This window comes from Macrotis lagotis, chromosome X, assembly GCF_037893015.1.
Source record: "Macrotis lagotis isolate mMagLag1 chromosome X, bilby.v1.9.chrom.fasta, whole genome shotgun sequence".
NCBI classification, from domain to species: domain Eukaryota; kingdom Metazoa; phylum Chordata; class Mammalia; order Peramelemorphia; family Peramelidae; genus Macrotis; species Macrotis lagotis.
In genome coordinates, this window is record NC_133666.1 from 256,209,122 (window position 1) to 256,230,187 (window position 21,066).

At 33.3% G+C, this 21,066-nt stretch overlaps 1 protein-coding gene across 4 annotated transcripts in view; it reads right to left on the reverse strand.

Moving 5' to 3' along the window:
- CWC27 (CWC27 spliceosome associated cyclophilin) overlaps window positions 1–21,066 on the reverse strand; it is a 311,278-nt gene that overhangs the window by 41,285 nt on the left and 248,927 nt on the right. For all 4 annotated transcript variants that reach the window (XM_074206900.1, XM_074206901.1, XM_074206902.1 and 1 more), the window contains one exon: window positions 6,170–6,279. In XM_074206900.1, coding sequence (XP_074063001.1) covers window positions 6,170–6,279 — 110 coding nt within the window. The remainder of the gene's footprint in view (window positions 1–6,169; window positions 6,280–21,066) is intronic.

A 21,066-nucleotide genomic window follows, 5' to 3' on the forward strand; every position in this document is an offset into this window, starting at 1 on the left:
ATTCTATCTCATCTTTTATCCTTATTTTTTGAAAACATTTTTTTTTCTTGTGTGATTTTATAACAGCTCTGAAAAGTAAGTAGGGGGTCTAATTATCACCAGTTTATTTTTATTAGGGAAGAGGGGGAAGAGATAGGCAGGCACAGTGAGCAAACTAGCTGCCTGTGATAGCAGAACAAATCAGTATCAATGCTGAACTAAGACCCAAGTTTTCTGACTGACAGTTCAGTGTTCTATAGTGCCAGAAACACGAAATGAAAATATAGAATCCCACATCTACAAGTCTTTTTTTTAGGTTTTTTTTTTTTTTTTTTTGCAAGGCAATGGGGTTAAGTGGCTTGTCCAAGGTTACACACAGCTAGGTAATTAAGTGTCTGAGGCTGGATTTGAACACAGGTACTCCTGACTCCAGGGCCAGTGCTCTATCCACTGTGCCACCTAGTCGCCCCTACAAGGTTTAAGTTAATGAAATTTAAAAAATATTATAATGAATCTGATTCTCCAACTCATGCTAGACACTAAGCTTACATAAATCTGGAATGTTCTTAGTGTCTTCTTGTGCACATTGATCCTATATATAATTTCTGGGGTGCTGAAGAAGTTGTGACTAGTCAAAGTGATTTATTTAATTCCTGGCTAGTCATAATGGATGCATGATTTATAATTTAACATTTTTCTACTTTACAGGTATAAAATTCAATTTGAGGAGAAAATCTTTTCAATAAAAGTTAATGGATACTTTGTTGTGCTTCTTTTGCATAATCTGAAACAAAAACTGGAGCAGGGTAGCCACAGACAAGTAATTAGACTAAAGGATACAAACCCAATTTTCAAAAGAGGAAATGCAGACTATCATAACCATAAAGAAGAATGCTCCAAATTTTTAATAGTAAGAGAAGTGAATAGTAAAACAAATAGTAAGTTTTACTTTATACCCATTAAATGGCAAAGACAACAATGGAAAACAGGGCAGATGTTGCAGAAGTTGTGAAGATGATACACTAATATACTGATGGAATAGTTGTGAATTAGGTCAACTGTTCTGGAAACAATTTGAAATTGAGTTTTGAAGAATATGGCCTTTGGTCCAGTGATATCAATACTTGGCCTATATCTCACATACACCTCAAAGAAAGAAAGGTCCAGATATATATCTATCTTAAAAATATTTATACTTGTAATGTTTTGGGAGTAAAGAACTGGAATGAAAGTTGAATGTTCACTGATTTGGGGATGGCTGAACAAATGATATACGAACAAAATGTAATGTTACTTAACAATATTATTGTCAGAAATGACAAATATGAAGAAATGAGAGAAATTTTGGAAGATGAGAATGAACTGGTAAAGAAAAAAGTAAACCAAATCAGAGGAAATAGAAAAGATTTTCAAAAAACACTTCAACCAACTATTATCAAGTATCATGGAATCTTAATTTCCTAAAATTCTATAAGACATAGAAATGACAGTAAAGAGAATGAAGATGGAAAAAAGTAGCCAGCTAGGATTAAATATAAAAGAGATTCATAGATAGGCATTGCAACAATGAGGGCATGGATTCAATATATAAGATAGCTGAAAGAGAGGAAGATAACAAAGTTCAGAAAAATTTCCAAACTTATTGGAGAAATAGCTGATTAAGAGAACATTAGCAATTGATGACCTGTAGGCTTTCTCTTACATTTATAGAAAATCTTAAGGGGAATTATCCATTATTTGAGGACATTCTTAGGACATTCTTTACAGAGGATAAACAGACTTTTGTCTATTTATTCAAAAAGGAACCACTTCTTACCCATCTTACAATTAACTGAAAGATGTCAAAAATATCAGATCCTTATTTATTTACTATTGTCAAATATGAAAAAACTGACTCAGTAGAACAAAATGATGACATTCATTTACACTAAAATGTCTCCCATAGGGGCGGCTAGGTGGCACAGTAGATAGAGCACCGGCCCTGGAGTCAGGAGTACCTGGGTTCCAATGTGGCCTCAGACACTTAATAATTGCCTAGCTGTGTGGCCTTGGGCAAGCCACTTAACCCCATTTGCCTTGCAAAAAAAAAAAAAACCCTAAAAAAATGTCTTCCATTTATAAATATCAAGATCATTCATGATTCCTCAACTACTTACAGAAATAACCCTATTTAATCACTCTCATGATACCAACATTTCTGTAGAACTAAATTTGAATTTCACAGAAAGAACAATGGGAAAGCTAACAGTGGATATGAACAGACTGAAATATATAACCAATGTAGAATTTCAAAGAATAGTAGTTTTGGGTTTTTTTGTGTTTTTAGGTTTTTGCAAGGCAAATGGGGTTAAGTGGCTTGCCCAAGGCCACACAGCTAGGCAATTATTAAGTGTCTGAGGCCACATTGGAACCCAGGTACTCCTGACTCCAGGGCCAGTGCTTTATCCATTACACCACCTAGCCACCCCAAGTAGTAAAGTAAATAAAAGGATTGCATGATAGAAAGATGAGCTGATCATGTGATAAGTGTGAAAATGAAGAGAAGCAACTACTTGTTGATTGATTTCAAACATCCTCTTACTTTTAGTCAAATCTGTTCCTTATCAAAATGGGTATGGATATATTGATAAACAAAATAGAATTTAAATGGAAAGTCAACATTTAGATTGATCTGGGAAACATTTTTTTTATAAAAAATAAAATCATAAAGAATTGTGACATCACCCTAACTTTCCTGAAATACCTCACATCACCCAATCACTGAACAGGACTTTATAAAGTACATACAATGTGCAAGGCAATATTCTAAACAAATAAGGATTGAAAGATAGAAATGAAACAGTCCCTGTCCTCAAGAGGCTTATATTTCATTGAGACAGACAACACATGCATATAAAAGTGCATATAAAATAAATACAAAGTAATTTTCAGTGCCTCTGGGCAACTCTCTAAGATTATAAGTAACAGATGAACTACTGAACTGTATTCTTGGAGTGAAGTTCTACACTGAGACTTTGTTAAACTAATAAAATCCTATGTTTGGATCTAACTCCTCTCTCTCTCTATTTTACACTGTAGTCAAATTAGAATAATCCATTGTTTTAAACTCTATTTTTAAATAGCAACATTCTCATACACCTGAAAGCCTCATATACATGGCGCATGGAGAAAGCTGTGGAGGCTCCTTTTTTGGCAGATGCAAGATTTGAGACTTCCCCGGAAAATGAAATTAAACAAGTTTCTTTTGTCTTATATTGATAGATGTGGATTGTGTGTGTGTGTGTGTGTGTGTGTGTGTGTGTATGGGGAGGGGGGCTCAGAGAGATGGGGCTGTAAGGAATGAAAAGCATCCACCCAGCCTTTGTTAAAGGTCTCCTAAGTTCAAGACTTGCCTCCTTCTGGCAGCCTTAAAAAGGCAAGAGGAGAATGGGTAGAAATGCAAATAGAGTTGGAAAAATAGGGTAGATTGAGGCTGGGTTGGAGGAACTGCATGGAGTCATCTATACTTGGCACCAACAAAGGAATCAATTGCTCCATCTTTTGGCTTTCCCAGAAGGAACGAATGATGAACCACTTGCAGCATGGTTCTTCAGCATGACGAGATCCTTCAATGCTGTTAGAAATATGCCTTAGAAGGCTATAGGCATTGTGTCAACAAAAGTCCCCTCTGAATAAGTAAATTGCAATGGTAGAATCACCATCTTCCTAAAATAAACCATTTAATGGATTTTACTCCCATCATAATGGACAACCATTTATGGTGACAAATGCCATAACATGCAGTGTATACTGGACTGGATCTTCATAATGACTCTGTGAGATTGGTAGTGTGTTATGAGCTTTATTTTACAAAGGAAGGAGCTGATACTTGCATGATTGTCTAAGGTCACATAGTAAGCTAGGGGAATTAAGGAGGAATTGCCAAATGGTATGAAGTGAGTCAGCCTACTTGCTTTTGGATGCTCTGGATGGGTTGGAAAGGATAAACTATGCAAATCAGAGTGGAAATAATCTGGTGGGATTGGATGAGTGTGTACAGGTAAGTGGAAGAAGGTCCACCTTTAACTGATATAGTGGAGTTGAACAGAAACTATTGCTTTTTCCTGCTTTATCCCCAATTGTGTCAATATATTTTGACCTCCTACCTAGCACTCTATCCACTAGACTAGGTGGCCTCTTCACTCTTAATGGGAACAAAGCAATGATGTAGGTTTTGACAATTCCATTTGATGTGCTATTTCTTTTTCACAAATGAGATATAATAGGTTAATTCTCTATAATTATAATTTTGTTTGATTTTTTAATTGAAATTTTTCCTTTGATTGATTTCACACTTAATCAATGAAACATAACATTTTCTCAAATGATAAGCATCATTTATCATGTAGTTTCTGATTAGATTAAATTATTAAAACTGATTAAGTTTACTTCTGTCTGCTTTATCTATGTGATGTAAAAGATGTGCTTCTTCACCTAGAGGAAATTGAGAAGAGAAAAGCTGGATATACACAAACAGTGAAAATAAACAGCTTTTTGAGTGCTGTTGAGTATTTTAGTTAAAGATAATAACCTAACATGATGCATAGCAGGAGAAGTCTATTCCACTAAGCCCTAAATATCTCACTGAATAAAGTGCTATGCTAGCTGTGGAGATGATGGATTCATTTCCTATCTCTCTTTTTTTTTGCCTCTAATATTTCTGGGCTTCATCAAAAGTCACCTGCAATGGGGAACAAAAGTATTTTATACTGATGTTACTGTGACAATTTATGATCCCAAAACCTATTTAGATCAGAAACCTAAAGAGATGTTTACTGGCTATGTGGATAAGGCAAGTTGACAAATGAAGGGTTTTAAAAGTAGAATCTTCATTTAATTACTCTACACATGCCTGTCCACTGGCACTAGACAGAAGTGATTCCATAGGATATGACAATCTATGGTTTTACAAGGCTGTCAAACTGTAAGCCAAAATTGACACACAGATATGTATATTTACATGCACATGGGTATGATCTTTCTTTCTGTTCTTAACATCCTCGGGAATTATGATGTTAAGGGTGGAATCCCCAAACCAAAAGTTATGGACATATTACTAATATTTTAAATGTAATTCTGAATAGTTTTGCAGAATAGTTGGACAATTCACAACTTTATCAACAGTTAATTCAGAGCTTCATCAATGAAGCATTAATTTCCTTGAGTCAAACATTTATTCTTTCCAGTTTTCTGGGTATAAGATATGACTAGACTTAGATTTCCTTTACTCTGGAGCAGTTTTAAATATGGTTGTTAATAGTTGGTGATTATTTGTTAATTGTTTTCATCCTTAGACTACTTATTTTTACATGAAAATTTTGATATCTTTCATTTTGATGTTGTATATTTAGGCTAATTCCCAATTTATCTTTGAGATCAAATTTCATCAAATATTTTTTGAAAAGGTTTCTCCTCAATTATAGTTTCCCTTATTATTGTATATATATACATACACTGATTTTGATGATTAAATAGTTTTTCAATGACAGGTAATCAACATAACTTTTCTTTCTATGCTTGGTATAAATAAATCTTGCTTACAATGAATGATTATTTAGATTTGAAGTTGTAGACTTTTTGTTAGGATTTTTCTTTTTCCTTTTTACATCAATATTCATTAGTGAAACTGGTTTATGAAATTCTTTCCTTGGTTTAAGCATAATAATTGTATTTGTCTAATAGCAAGAGATTGGCAAAATGCTTTGTTTTTAAGCTACTGAGAAAAATTTGCACATTATAGGGACTAGGTGATCTTTAAATGTTTTATAAAAATTCATCTATAAATCCATCTACACCAGAGTTTGGTTTTTCCTTTCATAGTTTCTTTTCAGAGAATTAAAAAAAAAAAAACAATTTGGTTCAGACTTGATTTAATTGTAATGGGAACTAATCCTTTTTGCCAATACAGAGTGTACTGTGAAACTTACTGAGACTTTGAGAAGTTAAGACTTGTCTGAGTCACATAACCAAGATGTATTAAAAGCAGAACCTAAATCAAGGTCTTTCTGACTCCAAGTCTAGCTCATTAGCTACTTTCTATATCATGCTACTTTTCCATAATCAAATTAAGATAAATTTAACATAAAATCAAGATTAAGTCATTAGTTAACACCTTCAGGCACTTCTCTGGGAAGGATCAAGAGTTAGTTACCTGTTCTTCTCGGGATGATCCTTTCTTTGGCTGTTGCTTCTTTAAAGCTTCATATTTTTTCTTTTCTCTTCTATATTCTGCAACAGCATTATCTGAAGCATCATCTTCCTCTGAGGAGTAAATAGATATTTAAAGAAATATTTTAAAGAAACAGTTTAAAGAAAAAAAAAGATTTCCACTTCATAAGATTATTTTAGGATTGCTTAAGCCCACAGAAACAAGAAAGAGGACATGGCCAACAAGATATAAATCTACCTGACAAATACAGAGAAGCTTGAAAAGATTTATATGAACTGTTGAAAAATGAAGTAAGGAGAACAAGGAAAATAACAAAGTCAATGAGTAGAGCAATGTAAATGGAAGGAATGATAAAAACTAGATAACTGAAACTAAATGTAGGGTAGCTTAGGTGCGGCAGTGGATAGAGCACTGGTCCTGGAGTCAGGAAGACCTGACACTTAATAATTACCTAGCTGTGTGACCTTGGGCAAGTCACTTAAGGCCAAAGCCTTAAATAAATAAAATTTAAAAAAAGAAAGTGAATATAAGCAAAATATATATTGATCATACTTGGTTCCAAAGAAATGATAAAGAGGAAGTGGGTTCAGAGGTATAGAACAGTGCTTACTACATCAAACTTTTTCAATAAGTTGATCAGTTTTTCTGATACTCCCCCCTCCACTTTTTTCTATTCTTTGTTAAGGCCTGTCTTTATGCAGGGGGGAAGGTGAGAGATACAGAGAGAAATTTAGATGATGTAAAAAAACCCCAAAGGATGTCAATATAAATCTATAAATCTATTAAATCTACAAACTGCACCAGAGTTCTACTTCTTCAGAAGCCTTTTCTCAACTTGCTTGAAATTTTCTCTTAGTTACTATTGATTTTATGTTCAAGTGGTTGCTGGCTTTGATATTTATAGCCAACATGTCATTAGTGAAAAAAAGATGAGGAGACCCATTCCCTGATAAGTGACTAATATCATCTGGTATTTGTTAAATCATTTGCTACCCAAAAACAACAAAAAGAAAAATGAGGCCATTTCCCTCAGGCCCCTCTTCTCTACTCCAGATTTCAAAAGTCACTGATACCATTTTCCATTCTTTGCTCCAAATCTGATGGAAGTGGGCCTTCTTATTGAGTCCATCATCTCACTCCTGTTGTCTTTTAGCCCCAACAATAATCATCTTCTTTCTAATCTCTACTAGCTCTTTCAGTCACTTAGAAACATGCTTAGCTCTCCAATTTTCTTAAAAACTCTTCACTTGACCTTACATAGTCTAAAGCTATTATCCCTTATCTCTCTCTTACATTATTTCCAAACTCAGAGATGGACCTGCTTCTATTCTTTGCTTACCACTTTCTTTCCTCTCACTCATTTTTAAATCACTTCAGATCTGGTCTCAAACTTCCCTCACTGAAACTGCTCTCTCTAAAGTTACCACTTATCATCTTTCAATTGCCAAATCTGATATACTTTTCTCAAGTCTCATCCATTTTGATCTCTCTGAAGAATGTGACATTGTTGACTACTCTTTCTTCTTGGGCTTCTGTGACTATTCTCCTAACCATATTATCCCATTTGGAGAAAAAAAAAAAACCCAAAAATAAAACCACTTGACCAAGCCACAATAACATGCACATAGTAGGTATAGTATTTGATTCATTAAACTGTAATCTTAAAGTTAATTTTAAGTTCTCCTTTTATCACTTCTGCACTGCAAGAGAATTGCACAAATGTCTGGATTCATTAATTACTCTCTACTTGACTACTTACAATCTAGCTTCTCTTTTCACAATTCAACTAAACTGTTCTCTCCAAGATTTTTAACTTTTTTCTCTTCCTTTCTTTTCATTTCTCTTAGCTTTTGTAACTAACCCTGGTTTTCCTGTTATCTGCTACCCTAACTTCTCAGTGTGCTTTATATCCTTACCATTCTGTCATTCCTTTAGCATGGTATATCCTATCTCTGTTAGTCACTATTGGTGTGAGGTTGGGCTAGATGTATAATTTTATTGGTCCTCAATTCTTTTGTATTTAAGCGAGGTAGCTGGATTAGATGACCTTAGAAATCCCTTATAGAGCCAAACCTATGATCTCTGGGGTTAGGGTTCTGTCCTGGGCCATCTTTTCTTTTTTTATCCTCTTATTGTTGATGATCTTGTCTGCTCTTCAGATTTAAGGATCTCACATCAATTAATCTAATTCTTGTCAAAGGCTTTTGAACATCTATAAAGATAATCATATGATTTCTGTTAGTTTTGTTATTGATATGTTCAATTATGTTAAATGTTTTCTTAACATTGAATCATTCCTGCCTACCTGGTTGTAAATCCTATCTGATCATGGAGTATTATCCAAACAATAACTTGTAATCTTGTTGCTAAAATTTTATTTAAGATTTTTATATAAATGTTCATTAGGGAGATTGGTCTATAATTTTCTTTTTCTGTTTTGACTCTTTCTGGTTTAGGTTTCCGAATCATATTGACGTCATAAAAATAATTTGGTAGAATTCCTTCTCCTATTTTTTAAAAATAGTTTATGTAGAATTGGAATCAATTGTTCCTTAAACGATTGGTAAAATTCACTTGAAAATCCATCTGGACCTGGAGATTTTTTCTTAGGGAGTTTATTGATGGTTTCATCAATTTCTTGTTCTGAAATGGGGTTAAATATTTTATTTCCTCCTCTGTTATCTGGGTAGTTTGTATTTTTGTAAATATTCATACATTTCACTGAGTTTGTCAAATTTATTGGAATATAGTTCAGTAAAACAGCTCTGAATCAACTCTTTAATTTTTTCATTGGTGGTGAGTTCATCCTTTTCATTTTGATTCATTTTTATAATTTGGTATTCTTTTTTAAATCAGATTAACGAAAGGTTTATTTAATTGCTTTTTTCATAAAAAAAACCCAACTCTTAATTTTATTTATTAGATCAATGGTTTTTCTTGCTTTCAATTTTATTAATCTCTCCTTTGATTTTCAGAATTTCTAATTTGATATTATTTAATAAGGGATTTTTAATTTGTTCTTTTTATCCTAGCTTTTTTTTTGTTGCAAACCCAATTCATTGATCTCATCTTTCTCTATTTTATTTAAGATTTAGAGATATAAAAATTTCAACTAAAATTGCTTTGGTTGATTCCATAAATTTTGGTTATTAACATTTTCTTAGATGAAATGGTTATTTCTATGATTTATTATTTGATGTACTCATTCTTTAAAATTAAAGTATTTAGTTTCCAATTAATTTTTGGTTTATCTTTCCATGGCCCTTTTATTACATGTAATTCTGATTGCATCATGATATGAAAAGCATTTTCAAAAATATCTACAGCAGCTCTTTTTGTAGCACAAAGAAATGGAAATTGAGGAGATGCCCTTCAATTAGGGAATGGCTGAACAAGTCAGGGTATTTGAATGTTTTGGAGTATTACTGTTCTATAAAACATCTTCACTCTGGAGATTCATGGAGAACACTACATGAACTGATGCTGAGCGAAGGGAGCAGAACCAAGAGAACATTGTATGCATTAACAACATCATTGTAAGTTGATCAACTGGGATGGATGCAGCTCCTCTTAGCAATTAAGAGAACTAGGAGAATCCTAGACAATGCCATCCACATCCCCCCCTCAAAAAAACCCAAACCAAAACCACAGAATCTGAATGAATATTGACTGTATTCATTCTTTTAAAAAAAAATTCTCTTATTTTTTCTTTCATATCCTGGGGTTTTCTTTCTTTTCCCTTAATCCTAATTCCTCATACACAAAATGACTAATATGTAAACATGTTTAAACAAATGTATATATGAAATGTTCACTAAACTGCCACTGAAAGGAGGAAGGCAGGTGGATAAATGCTGAAAAAGTTTCATAACATGTAACTGGAAAATTAAAATAAAATATAAAAAAGATAATTCTTAACCTACACATCCATCCCTAATACTCTATTTGAACTCCTATCCCACACCATCAACTACTTACTACATTATTTCTTTCTTAGTATGGCATATGTACCTCAACACAATTTGTCTAAAACTAAACTTTTTCTTTCCCTTACTCCCAACTGTTTCTCCTCCAGTCTTCCCTTTTTCTGACATCTCCCAAATTACCCATGCTTAGATTTTTTCTAAACTCTTTCATATCCCTCTCCCTATCAGTTTTTCAAAGTTTTGTTTCTACCAATTAGTGGTCAAATTTTGTTGACTGAACCTCTGCTTACATAGCTACCTCTTAAGTTCAGAAATTTAGAACTTCTCTTTTGGATTACTGTAATAGTCTCCTAAGTGATTTGTCCTGCTTTTAGTTTCAGCCTGGTATCCCCCATCTGACTCAGGCTTTTTTCATATTATTGCCCTTTAAAAACTTCATCTTTTACTATTAGATATTCCTTCAATGAGATACTGTCTCACTTGAGTGTTTTTGTACAAATTTTTCCCTATGGCTAGAATGGTTTCATCATTTGCCTCTATTGTTTGAGATTCTTACTTGCTTTAAGACTCAGCTTAGTGGTGCAGTGTATAGAGTACTGACCCTGGAGTTTAAATCCAGCATGTGTGGCCTTGGGTAAGTCACTTAACCCCACTGCCTTGCAAAAAAGAAAGACTCAGCATAGGGTCCTTTCTTTCATGATGTCTTTCCTGATCCTCTCAGTTATTAATTTTCTCTTTAACCAATTTTTCTTGTACTATATGTATGCTGTAATAAAAGCCCATTGTGGATTGTTTTGTTTATTGTTCTATTCTAAGTCAAGCACAATATCTTACCGAATATATGTTGAATTGAAACTATTTAGTCTTAAAGTTAATTTTACAGTAAAGTGTCCTAAAAGAATGATATAGTCCAGGGGTTGGCAAACTATGACCAAGGGTCAAATCCAGCCTATTACTTACTTGTGTATAGTGAGTGAGCTGAGAATAGTATTTACATTTTAAAATATAATACAATTTTATTTTAAAATGTAAAAACCTGTCTCAGTTAATAGGGTATACAAAATCCAATGGTAGGCAATGCCTAAGGATTTGCTGCTTATCAATACCTGATAAAGTGATATAGGAAACAGTATCAGAAACTTAGATTCCTGGCTTCAAATACTACATCTGACATTTACTAAGGACAAGCAATTTAACCTTCAAGTCTCAGCTAGCTCATTTACCAAAATGAAATAAAGCTTATACTACTTACTCTATAAAAAAAGTGTTGTTGTGAGATTATATACATATTGTATATAAAAATGTTTTGGAAACCTTAGAGTACTCTATAAATATTATTATGAAATATGATTATAGATTCTAGAAGTAGCTTGATAACAAACATTTCTTTTGTGGGTTGGAGATTCTCAAATATAGTGACATTTTTCTTTCAGTTGTTTTTCCCCCTAGTTTTATTTCTCATACTACCTAATCTCTACTAGAAGGGTATATAAAAATGGTTTTTAAAAAAACACATTTCCTCAGGATTTAATAACTAACACTTCTATTCATTTTTGGAATTGTGTTTATGAAAAAGGTATGGGTATACGAGGATGTAAACAATGACATTAATATTTTAATAACAATAATCAAGTTACTATGAAGCATGTAGTTTTGGCATGTTATACAAATGTGAAGTACAAAGTAACTAGTGATTGTGATAGGAGGCACCTTGACAAAATCATAAGTTTCACTTATAAAGTTTTGTAATTATTTACTCTGTGCCATGATTGTTATGGTGACAGCCAGCAAATTCAAACATAGAAGAGAAGTTAGAGAAGATTTCTATTGTTAAACTACAGTAATAATTAGTTTATAAATCCATTTATGAAATAAAAAGGGTTTTTTAAGGGAACAATCTGGGGAGCAGATGGATGTTGCAGTAAGATAAAACATCAACCTTAGAGTCAGGAGGACCTGAGTTCAAATGTGGCTTCAGATCTTGATACTCTTAGTAGCTACGTGAACAAATCACTTAACCCCATTGGCCCACAAAAGCAAGCAAAGAAACAAACCAAAAAACTGAAGGAAAAAAAAATTGGCAAATAATGGGATTTAGAACTATGAAAAAAATTTGTCAAATAGAACAGAAACCCTAGCTAAGGTAACTAATAAAGGTTTTTCCTTTTTCCTTTTTTTCTTGCACCACCACATTCTTTATCATAGGATTTCTTAACTTTTTTTTAAGCTGATTTTTGGCTAGCTAATAAAATCTCTTCTCAGAATATTTTTTTTTGTTTTTTTAAACCCATAATTGAAGGAAATGCTAAATTTCAGTTACAAGTTAGTGAAAATAAAGATGTAATTATTTTCCTCCAAATTCCTGGATTCCTGAAATTTAGTAACAGATATAAATCCCTAGGTTAAGAACACCTGCTCTCAAATTTCTCTCTCCTCAGTTCAATTCACTGAACACTTTCAAGGCCTCTACTACATGAAAGACAGGGAATTTATAATCTAGTGGTCAGAAAAGATTTGCAAAACTATGTTACAAGTTAGGAAAAGATTAAGTGCTCTAATATTGCTCTACACTAGAGCTATATTTATATCAATCTATACACATATATATGTATATAATTAAGTGCTCTAATATTGCTCTACACTAGAGCTATATCTATATCTATCTATACACATATATATGTATATAATCTATCACTAGAATAGGGATTGGAGCTGGCCTTGGGATTTCATTGTTGAAGGAAACTTCTAAAGAAAAACTCCCTCTGCCAAGTCAGGCTGGCACCTTTCTGAAATTTATTAAGAAACTCTAAATCATTGGGGAGCTGAAAGGGGACAAGAAAGTAGCATCATTTTTACATTTGGTTTACCTCAAATGTTTTAGGAAAACTTGGACTTTTGAATTCTAATAATGGATCTGAACACTTTTGCCACAGGTACATTGAGGAAGGTGTGTTTTTTGATAAATGCCAGAGTTCAAAAGAGTTGGTGCTTGAGGAATAAAAGATTACATTCATTTCAAAATGATTTGGCACTTATATAGGAACAGCTATTAAGGTTATTACAGCTCCTTTTATTTCAACTACTTGGATGCTAAGGATTTTCTTTTCAGTGGAGTTATTAAAAATTCCGCTCTAATTTGATTCATAAGATTTCTTCAGCTATGCTGGATAACTGGGTGGGAGAATTCCATTTACTTCAAGCCCGAGATATATAAAGATAGAGGGGTGGGGTGGGGGAAGGAGTAGCAATGCAATGGGAGTCTGGGTGTATTAGTTAGTACACATTAAAAATTTCTTGGAGATAGTCTCACTAATTATTCTATTGCATTAATATACAATCTTATTAGTAAAACATGTAGAAGTTTGGCTTGTGCTGATTTTTATCTTGTGATAATTTTCTCACAAACAGCTATAAAGTAAAAACACATGTTCCCAAGACTGATGAAGAGCAACTTGAAGCTACTTTATGTCTGCATGCCCATATGTATGATTAAATTGATACAACTCCAAATAATTAAAATTCCACACTACTGGACATGCAGTGATACAGCACAGCAAATATTTGATTCTTTTTTTTTACTAGAGTAAAAAGGGTAGGTAAATCTTACAGAAAATGCTTACATTTGAGCATTAAAAAAAGCCGGCATGCAAGAGAAAGAGAGATCAAGATTTTCAGAGATTTAGTCCTCCAGTGGAATTATATCAGTTTGTAAAACTTATGGAGTTGTCCTGTCCAAAGAAATAGTCAATATTATTTTACTATTAACAGAATTCCTTCTTAGCTGTGCCACACTTGCTGATGAATTCAGTCAAATTTTATAAGATAAAATTCCAAGATCTAGAGGACAAAATTCATAGAAATGAGAGGGAGAAAAAAGACCCATTAGATCATTTATCTTACCCACCTGCAAAAGCTAATGAAAAGTTGAAAAGCACAAGCCAGTTTTCCATCCAGAATTAAGATAACAGTATTTACAACAGGAAGACTGACTTGATCCAGAAAAATCTTTTTGAGGTCAGAAAAAAATCTGGCTACTAAAGTGTTTCACAAAGTACATTGATGTAGTCCTTTACCAAAATGGAAAACATCAGGTAAGAACAGAAGCAAAATGAGATTCATGGTATAACTATTCTCTACCTCTTCCTCCCCCCCTCAGAAAAAAAATTGACATAAATTCTCAAGGCAAGGGCCAAATCCCAGGAGTCCTAGACCACCTGCTTACTATGTGGCCTGCTATTTGCATGGCTTTTGGCTTTTCAGAGAGTTTTAGTCACCAGATTTAAAAGGTTCTCCTTTACCCCAAAGTTTTTACTTTCAGCCAAATGAACAAGCAAACAGCTTGAGAACAGCTGTGAGGTCTGCTTAATTTTCATTATGTACATCTATGATACTGGCATTAAGTCCTATCTAATTACTGAAGTGCTTTTACATGGTTCAAACACAGCAAATGCAATGAAATCTGCTCAAATCTAACTGGATGGAAAATCTGGTCAACTGCTGTATTTTACTTGTATTAGAATCAGAAGGTAAGAGACTGCAAGTCTAATAAAGGTAAATGCATAGAATTTGGAAACTCATAAAAAAAAAACCCCAACCATCCGAAGTTGAAAGGAAAGAAAAAATCAATATAAATTAAGGGACATTAGCCAGTTGCAGAAGTAATTAGCACTTAAGAGAAAGAGTGTAAATTGGCTACTGATGAGATTACATTTTTTCCTAATGAGGGTGTTTCCTCAACTATCCTCAGGGACAGACTGATTCCTAGTGTATCTAAATTGTGATCTACTTAATTAGATTGTAACAGGACCAAGATAATGTCATAATCTCTCTCAACTTCAGTTTCCTTATCTATATAATGGGGATAATAACAGCATTTGTCTCACAAGGATGTTGGGAGAGTCAAATGAGATAAATATGTAAAGAGCTTTGCAAAGTTTAAAATGCAATACAGTGGCTATTATAATGAGCTTTTTCTGTTGAAGTACAGATAGAAATCTGGCTCTGGGACAAGTTGCCATTTATCTTTTACATTTAACATTATTCTACAGACTATTGCTTTGTACCACATGGAGGAAAATATTTATTAAGGCAACTTTTATTAACAATGGGTCAAGGTTATTGTCAAGATACTGGGAATAATAATTCAGTAAAGTTTTTTGATTGAATTATTAGATATTTTGAAGTGTTATATGTGTGTGTGTATATATATAGAATACAAATATAAAAGAATCTATAGGTAGATAGTTATAGACTGGATTTGTCATTTGAAAGACAGGGAGTTTTTAATATAATTGTAGCCACAAAATCTTTTTCTTAGTTTTTTTACAAGGCAATGGGGTTAAGTGACTTGCCAAAGGTCACACAGCTAGGTAATTGTTAAGTATCAGATCCTCCTGACTCTAGGCCAGTGCTCTATCCACTGTGCTCAACAAAGTCCTTTCTTGATGGGTAATAAGAGATGTTAAAATTTTATGGCCTTCATTTCATAGTTTTTGGAAAGGTGGATAGAGAGCTGATCTTGGGGGAGGCAGATATGAGTTCAAGACTCACACTCAGACACAAATGGCTGTGTGATCAGTCTCTTAATATTTTAGTATTTTAAATAATTACTAAGACTATAAGAGAGAATGCCTGTATTGGTATGGGGAATTTCTTCATTTGGGAATTCTTTATACTATTGAAATTGAAATTCCCTATCCAACAGGACAATCTTTTGATAGTTTGTGGAGGAAATGACCAAGTCCTAAATTTCCATCAGACAGACAGAATTGCTGGTTTCACAAACAATTAAGCATGGCGTTTATTTGATGTTTCCTTGTGGACATGTCTGAGTTCATGTGGGTATTTTCCATGTAGTCTTATGATTCCATTATTGGATCTGAGCTTTTTTCACAGATTTTTATGCAAAGGCCAAGTTTGTCTCCCATGCAATAGTCTGTGGAATAGTAAATGTTTGGTTACATTCTACAAATCTAATGTTGTTTATTATTAGCCTATTAGTAGTGTTACTGGCCTTTACTATTACATTGTGAAGTGGTATTTTTGTAGGTTTTTGACCTGTTTTTTTTGTATTGTAAGATTTCCATCAATGTCTGAATGTGAGGCCTACAACCAGGTCTATTGACTTTTTAAAAAAAAACTTGAATCAATCAATAAACATTTAAGTGCCACATTTTGTCAAGCACTTAAATAGGAAACGTTTAGTAAGTGCTTTATCTAATCTAGATCTCTAATTTTATCAACTAGATCACTAAAATCTAAGAATAAATCTACCTACAACAATCTCCTTATCTAGGTTAGCAGACAAGTAAAAAAAATGAAGTATGGATTACTTACTAATGATTTCTCTAAAAACTGATCAAATTTTCCCCAGAAATAGAAGTAAAACTCACTTTCTTATACTTTTCAAACTTATCTTTTTCCTTTTTTTGAAAACTGGGACGTTTGCTTTTCTCCAGTCCTGAGGGACCTCTCCCATTTCTTGCAGTTCTTCAGATTTCACCGAGAGTGGATCAGAAAGCACATACACCAGTTCCTTTGGGATCTCAAAATGAAATTCACCTGTACCAGGTAACTTGAATTCACCAAGGGTAGTTAAATATACTCTTATAATACAAATAAATATAAAACAAATCACTAAAATCTTTATCAATTTAAACTGAATTTTGATTCCCTCTTAGTCCTATTTTTGCTTTGTCCTTTTTAATTCAAATGCTATTGTCCTTACAGAGAAAACAAAGCTTCTCTCTGGTGTCAGTTATGTGATTTGTCTCTTCTACAATACTTCTTTTTCTTCTAAAATTGCTATCTTTAATTTTTATGAAATTTAAATAATATTTAAGCTGAAATGAGACAGAATACACTGGAACTATACTTCTTTATTTTATTATCACAATCTATGATTGATGCTGAAATCATTTATGATCGCCTAAGTCTTCTTTAATTTGTACTTCTGTTAAGTTGTCTTTTTTAAAGTCAACTGCAACGTTTATGATTATTCCTCTTAAAGTTTATCTTGGTCAGTGATGTCCATCGTTCTCTCTGTTGAAATCTATTTTTCATTACAGCATGACCACATGACATATAAACTATCTCAGCTTCATATCACTCCCAGATTTCATAAGTATGTTATCTATATCTTTATCCAAAAGTGGCAAAATGTATTGTACTGATTAGGATTGAGGATGAACTCCTAGACACTGTAGACCTCTTTTTGGTCAGGTTCAGTCAAATGACATTGACAAATCAATCAATTAATCAACCAATAATCTTTATTAAGCACCTAATATGAGTCAGGCACTGTGCTAAGCAATGAATAAGGTATGACTAGGATTCTGAGGGTCAAGAACAATTATAAGTTGAATAAAGTAGGAAAATGGGTATGAACTATGAATAATGATGGACAAAGTATGGGACCAGGGTTTAAATCAGAAATGTCAAATGATCACAGATCATAAAAAGGAGAGAGGTTTGAAAGAAAAGGGCCAAAGAAGAAATGGGAACTATAATCTGAAAAATATTTTTATTTTAGGGTATAAAAGAGAGGAACAGGAGCTGAGTTGAGAACAAAGTATCAAGAAAAGTAGGATATTAATAAAAGCCAGAAAAACCTAAATAGATATAACTTGTAGGTACCAACTAAATAAATTTTTTACTCAACACACATCCTCCTCTAGTGTTCTTTTAAGGAAGGATATGCTCATGCTTCATATCCAGGGCCATCTCCAGTTATCCTGATCCATAGCTGGCCACTGGATCCAGATGGCTCTGGAGGAGAAAATGGGGCTGGTGACTTAGCACAGCATCCTTTCCCTTGATGTCATAGTCTTCTTCCAGAACAAAGGACAAAGATCACCCATACCACTGATCCCATTTTCAGTTTATTATTGAAGTCGCTCTACTTTACAGTTTGAATTGATTCAACTAAACACTTTTTTGCACGTACTCATTTAACCACTTATGAATCTACTATCCAGTGATCTGACATTTCTGTTTTTGTTGCCAAGGATATCATGAAAAGCATATCAAGTTATTTGTTGAAATCTATGTATGCTGATGACATTTCATTATCTACCGACTAAGGAGAGAGGCACAGTATTAAAAGCAGATACAGAGTTGATCCTAGAGTCTAAAAGATGTAGATTTAAATTCTGTTTTTCATATGTAATAGCTTTCACAAACAATAGTTTAAGTAACCTTTAGGGAGGTGCTTAACATCTTGGGGCGGCAGGCAATTTTTTAAAACTCTAAGTTACAAGTAAGCTGCATGTCTTCACTAGTTACAGAAAATATTCTACAGTGATGAAACTACAGGTCAGGCTAAATCCCTCGGTTCCATGCTTTCCACCAATCAAAACAAAACCCCCAACATTGTGAAACCTAACCTAAATCCAAAGCAAAAATAAAAATTGGTCTAGAGTTCTTGTCAAAGAAGAAAATGGAGTTAGCATGGCATGAATTGTTCTTAATGATCTTACATTGACAACAAATGATTCATTGTTTTCCTTTCTAAGTGCAATAAATTGTCTGTTTAATAATACATCCTAGAATTTTTCTCTGTGATCTCATGGTTCACTGTTTTTTAAGTTGATCCATTTTCTCTGCCATTTAAAAAATGAGGATGTTATCAACTTTCTTCTAGCATTTTTCTGAGATTTTTTTCAAAGATCACAATCAGTAGGCATACTGATCATATCTATGAGTACTTTCAACAGTGAGGGTGTAATTCATCTTGATCTAGAGACATAAACTCATAAAAAGCAGCTAAGTGCTCTTCTCCATCTTCTTGCTATCTTTGGTCCCAAATGTTTCTTACCCATGTTTATTTTATCATTCTTAGTCTGTTCTTCTCAGTGAAAGATAAGATGGAAACCAAAAAGCAGTTCAGTTTAATTTTCTTTTCCCCCATGAAAATATTCCTTTGCTTTCAATTTTGTATATATCTTTTTATTATATAATCCACGAGCATGTTATTGTCCCCCAGTAAGATCTGAGTTCTTAGAACTCAGGAACTGCCTCACTTTTGCAGCTTTCATGTCTAAATCTGCCTGCCACAGAGGAGATATATGTTTTAGTTGAGACTGATCTCTTCAAACAACAGTTCTTTATTTTCTTGTTTCTCTTGGCCAAAAGATAGCTCATATTCATCTTTTACTGTCTTTAGGATTTTATTGTAAGCCTTGGCTGAGTCTAGACTTTGATTTTCTTGCTGGGGCTATCCCTTGGTTATATGGACTCAACTCAACACAAAAGCCTTTGTGTATCTGTGTCAGTCTCTTCAGTTCTTTTCCCCTTTCACAATACTTAGAACCAGAATAGACCCTAGGAGTCATGTGGTTCAACCCCTTCACTTTTCATTTGAAGAAAACAAAAGATCTAGAGGAGATCAAAATTGGGAAAAGGTGAAGTGGCTTGTGCCAGCTCACATAAGTAATGAAAAATAGACTGAAAATTGGAAACCTAAGTTTTTTAACTCCAAAGCCAAGGCTTTTAAGGGTTTTTTTTTTTTTTAAACTCTCTGCTTCAAATGCTGCCTTTTGGGGTGGGGGTGGGAGATGGAGGAGTAATGAGAAGATGAGAAGTTCTGTGATCTACCTTTTGGTTGGCTGGATTGTGCAGCCAATTTATGCCAACCAATTTATAATTATGCAGCCGGATTTTCTAGATTTCTTTTTAGAATCTTTTTAGAATTCTTAGATTCCCAGATACTATGATAAATAACAAAACTTTGTGTCAGAGATAATTGTTAAACATGGCAAGGGATATAAGTCATCATCGAGCAAAATAGAAACACATCCAAAAAGAATCTTTCCAATAAACAGGTGTTCTCTTTTAAAAATAATCTCCTCAGCTTGATCTAAATCTTTCTCTGTCACAAAAGGTATGATTTTTACCAATGATTTTCTATAATTTATACCATAAAGAGAATCACAACATTATATAATATTGAGGTGAGAAGAGATTTAAGAATTCCCAAGATCCAATCAATACAAATTATCTTTAGGATCCTGAAAAGAAATAATGATCTTTAAAAATATAAATGCTTATGAATAAGAAAACATTTTAAAGATTTTTTGAGTTTTTCCTATATGTACACATTTATAATTAATTCTCAATTATAAGGAATATAGACAATGGAACATATAAATATAGATGTACCTTCATATGTAATGTAGTATTTAAGTTGTACAATTAAATTCTCAAAAACTAAATCTTAGATTAAATGGGGATTTTGGTATGTAATGAGAAGGAAACTTTTGCAAAGAGAAAAGCACACTAATCTGTTTTATATCTTTGTATCTTTTCTAAGTGTCATTTCAATCAGCTTCACAGGCAGACTTGAATTTCCTACCAAATTCCTCTCTCATTTCCTTTCAGAATAGCCAAAGGACACTCAGTAAGACGAGAGGAAAAAATAGCCAAGATCAGTTGAAGTGAGATGACTTAATACCACATCTAGGAAGTACATGAGAGAAGAGGAGCCAGAAGGAGGAAGATATTGCTCTTCAGAATCTGAAGGGTTTGTGGTAGAAAGAGGTCTATTTTTCTCTGGCTCCTTTAAAAATGAACTGTCAGAATTTCATTCTCTAAAAGCTTCTTATACTTCAAGAGATGGTTTCCCTTCTTGAATTTCCAGGGTTATAGGATCACAGGATTGAACTGCAAGGGATATTAGAGTTCATTTAGTACTCCTTTCTTATTTTACAGATGAGAAAACTGAGACCTAGTCATATTGTAATATATATTCACAGATAGTAACTAGAGATGGATCTTAACACAGATTCATTGACTTCAGCAATAATACTTTAAGTGATCATACCTACCTTTTTTCTTGAATCTGTATACACAATAAGATCATTTTGGCAGAGTTTGGATTGCAGTAGGAGACCTGGAGGTTCTTATAGTTAAGAGGCTATTATAATAGAGTTTAGTGATGAAAATGGGAACTAGGGT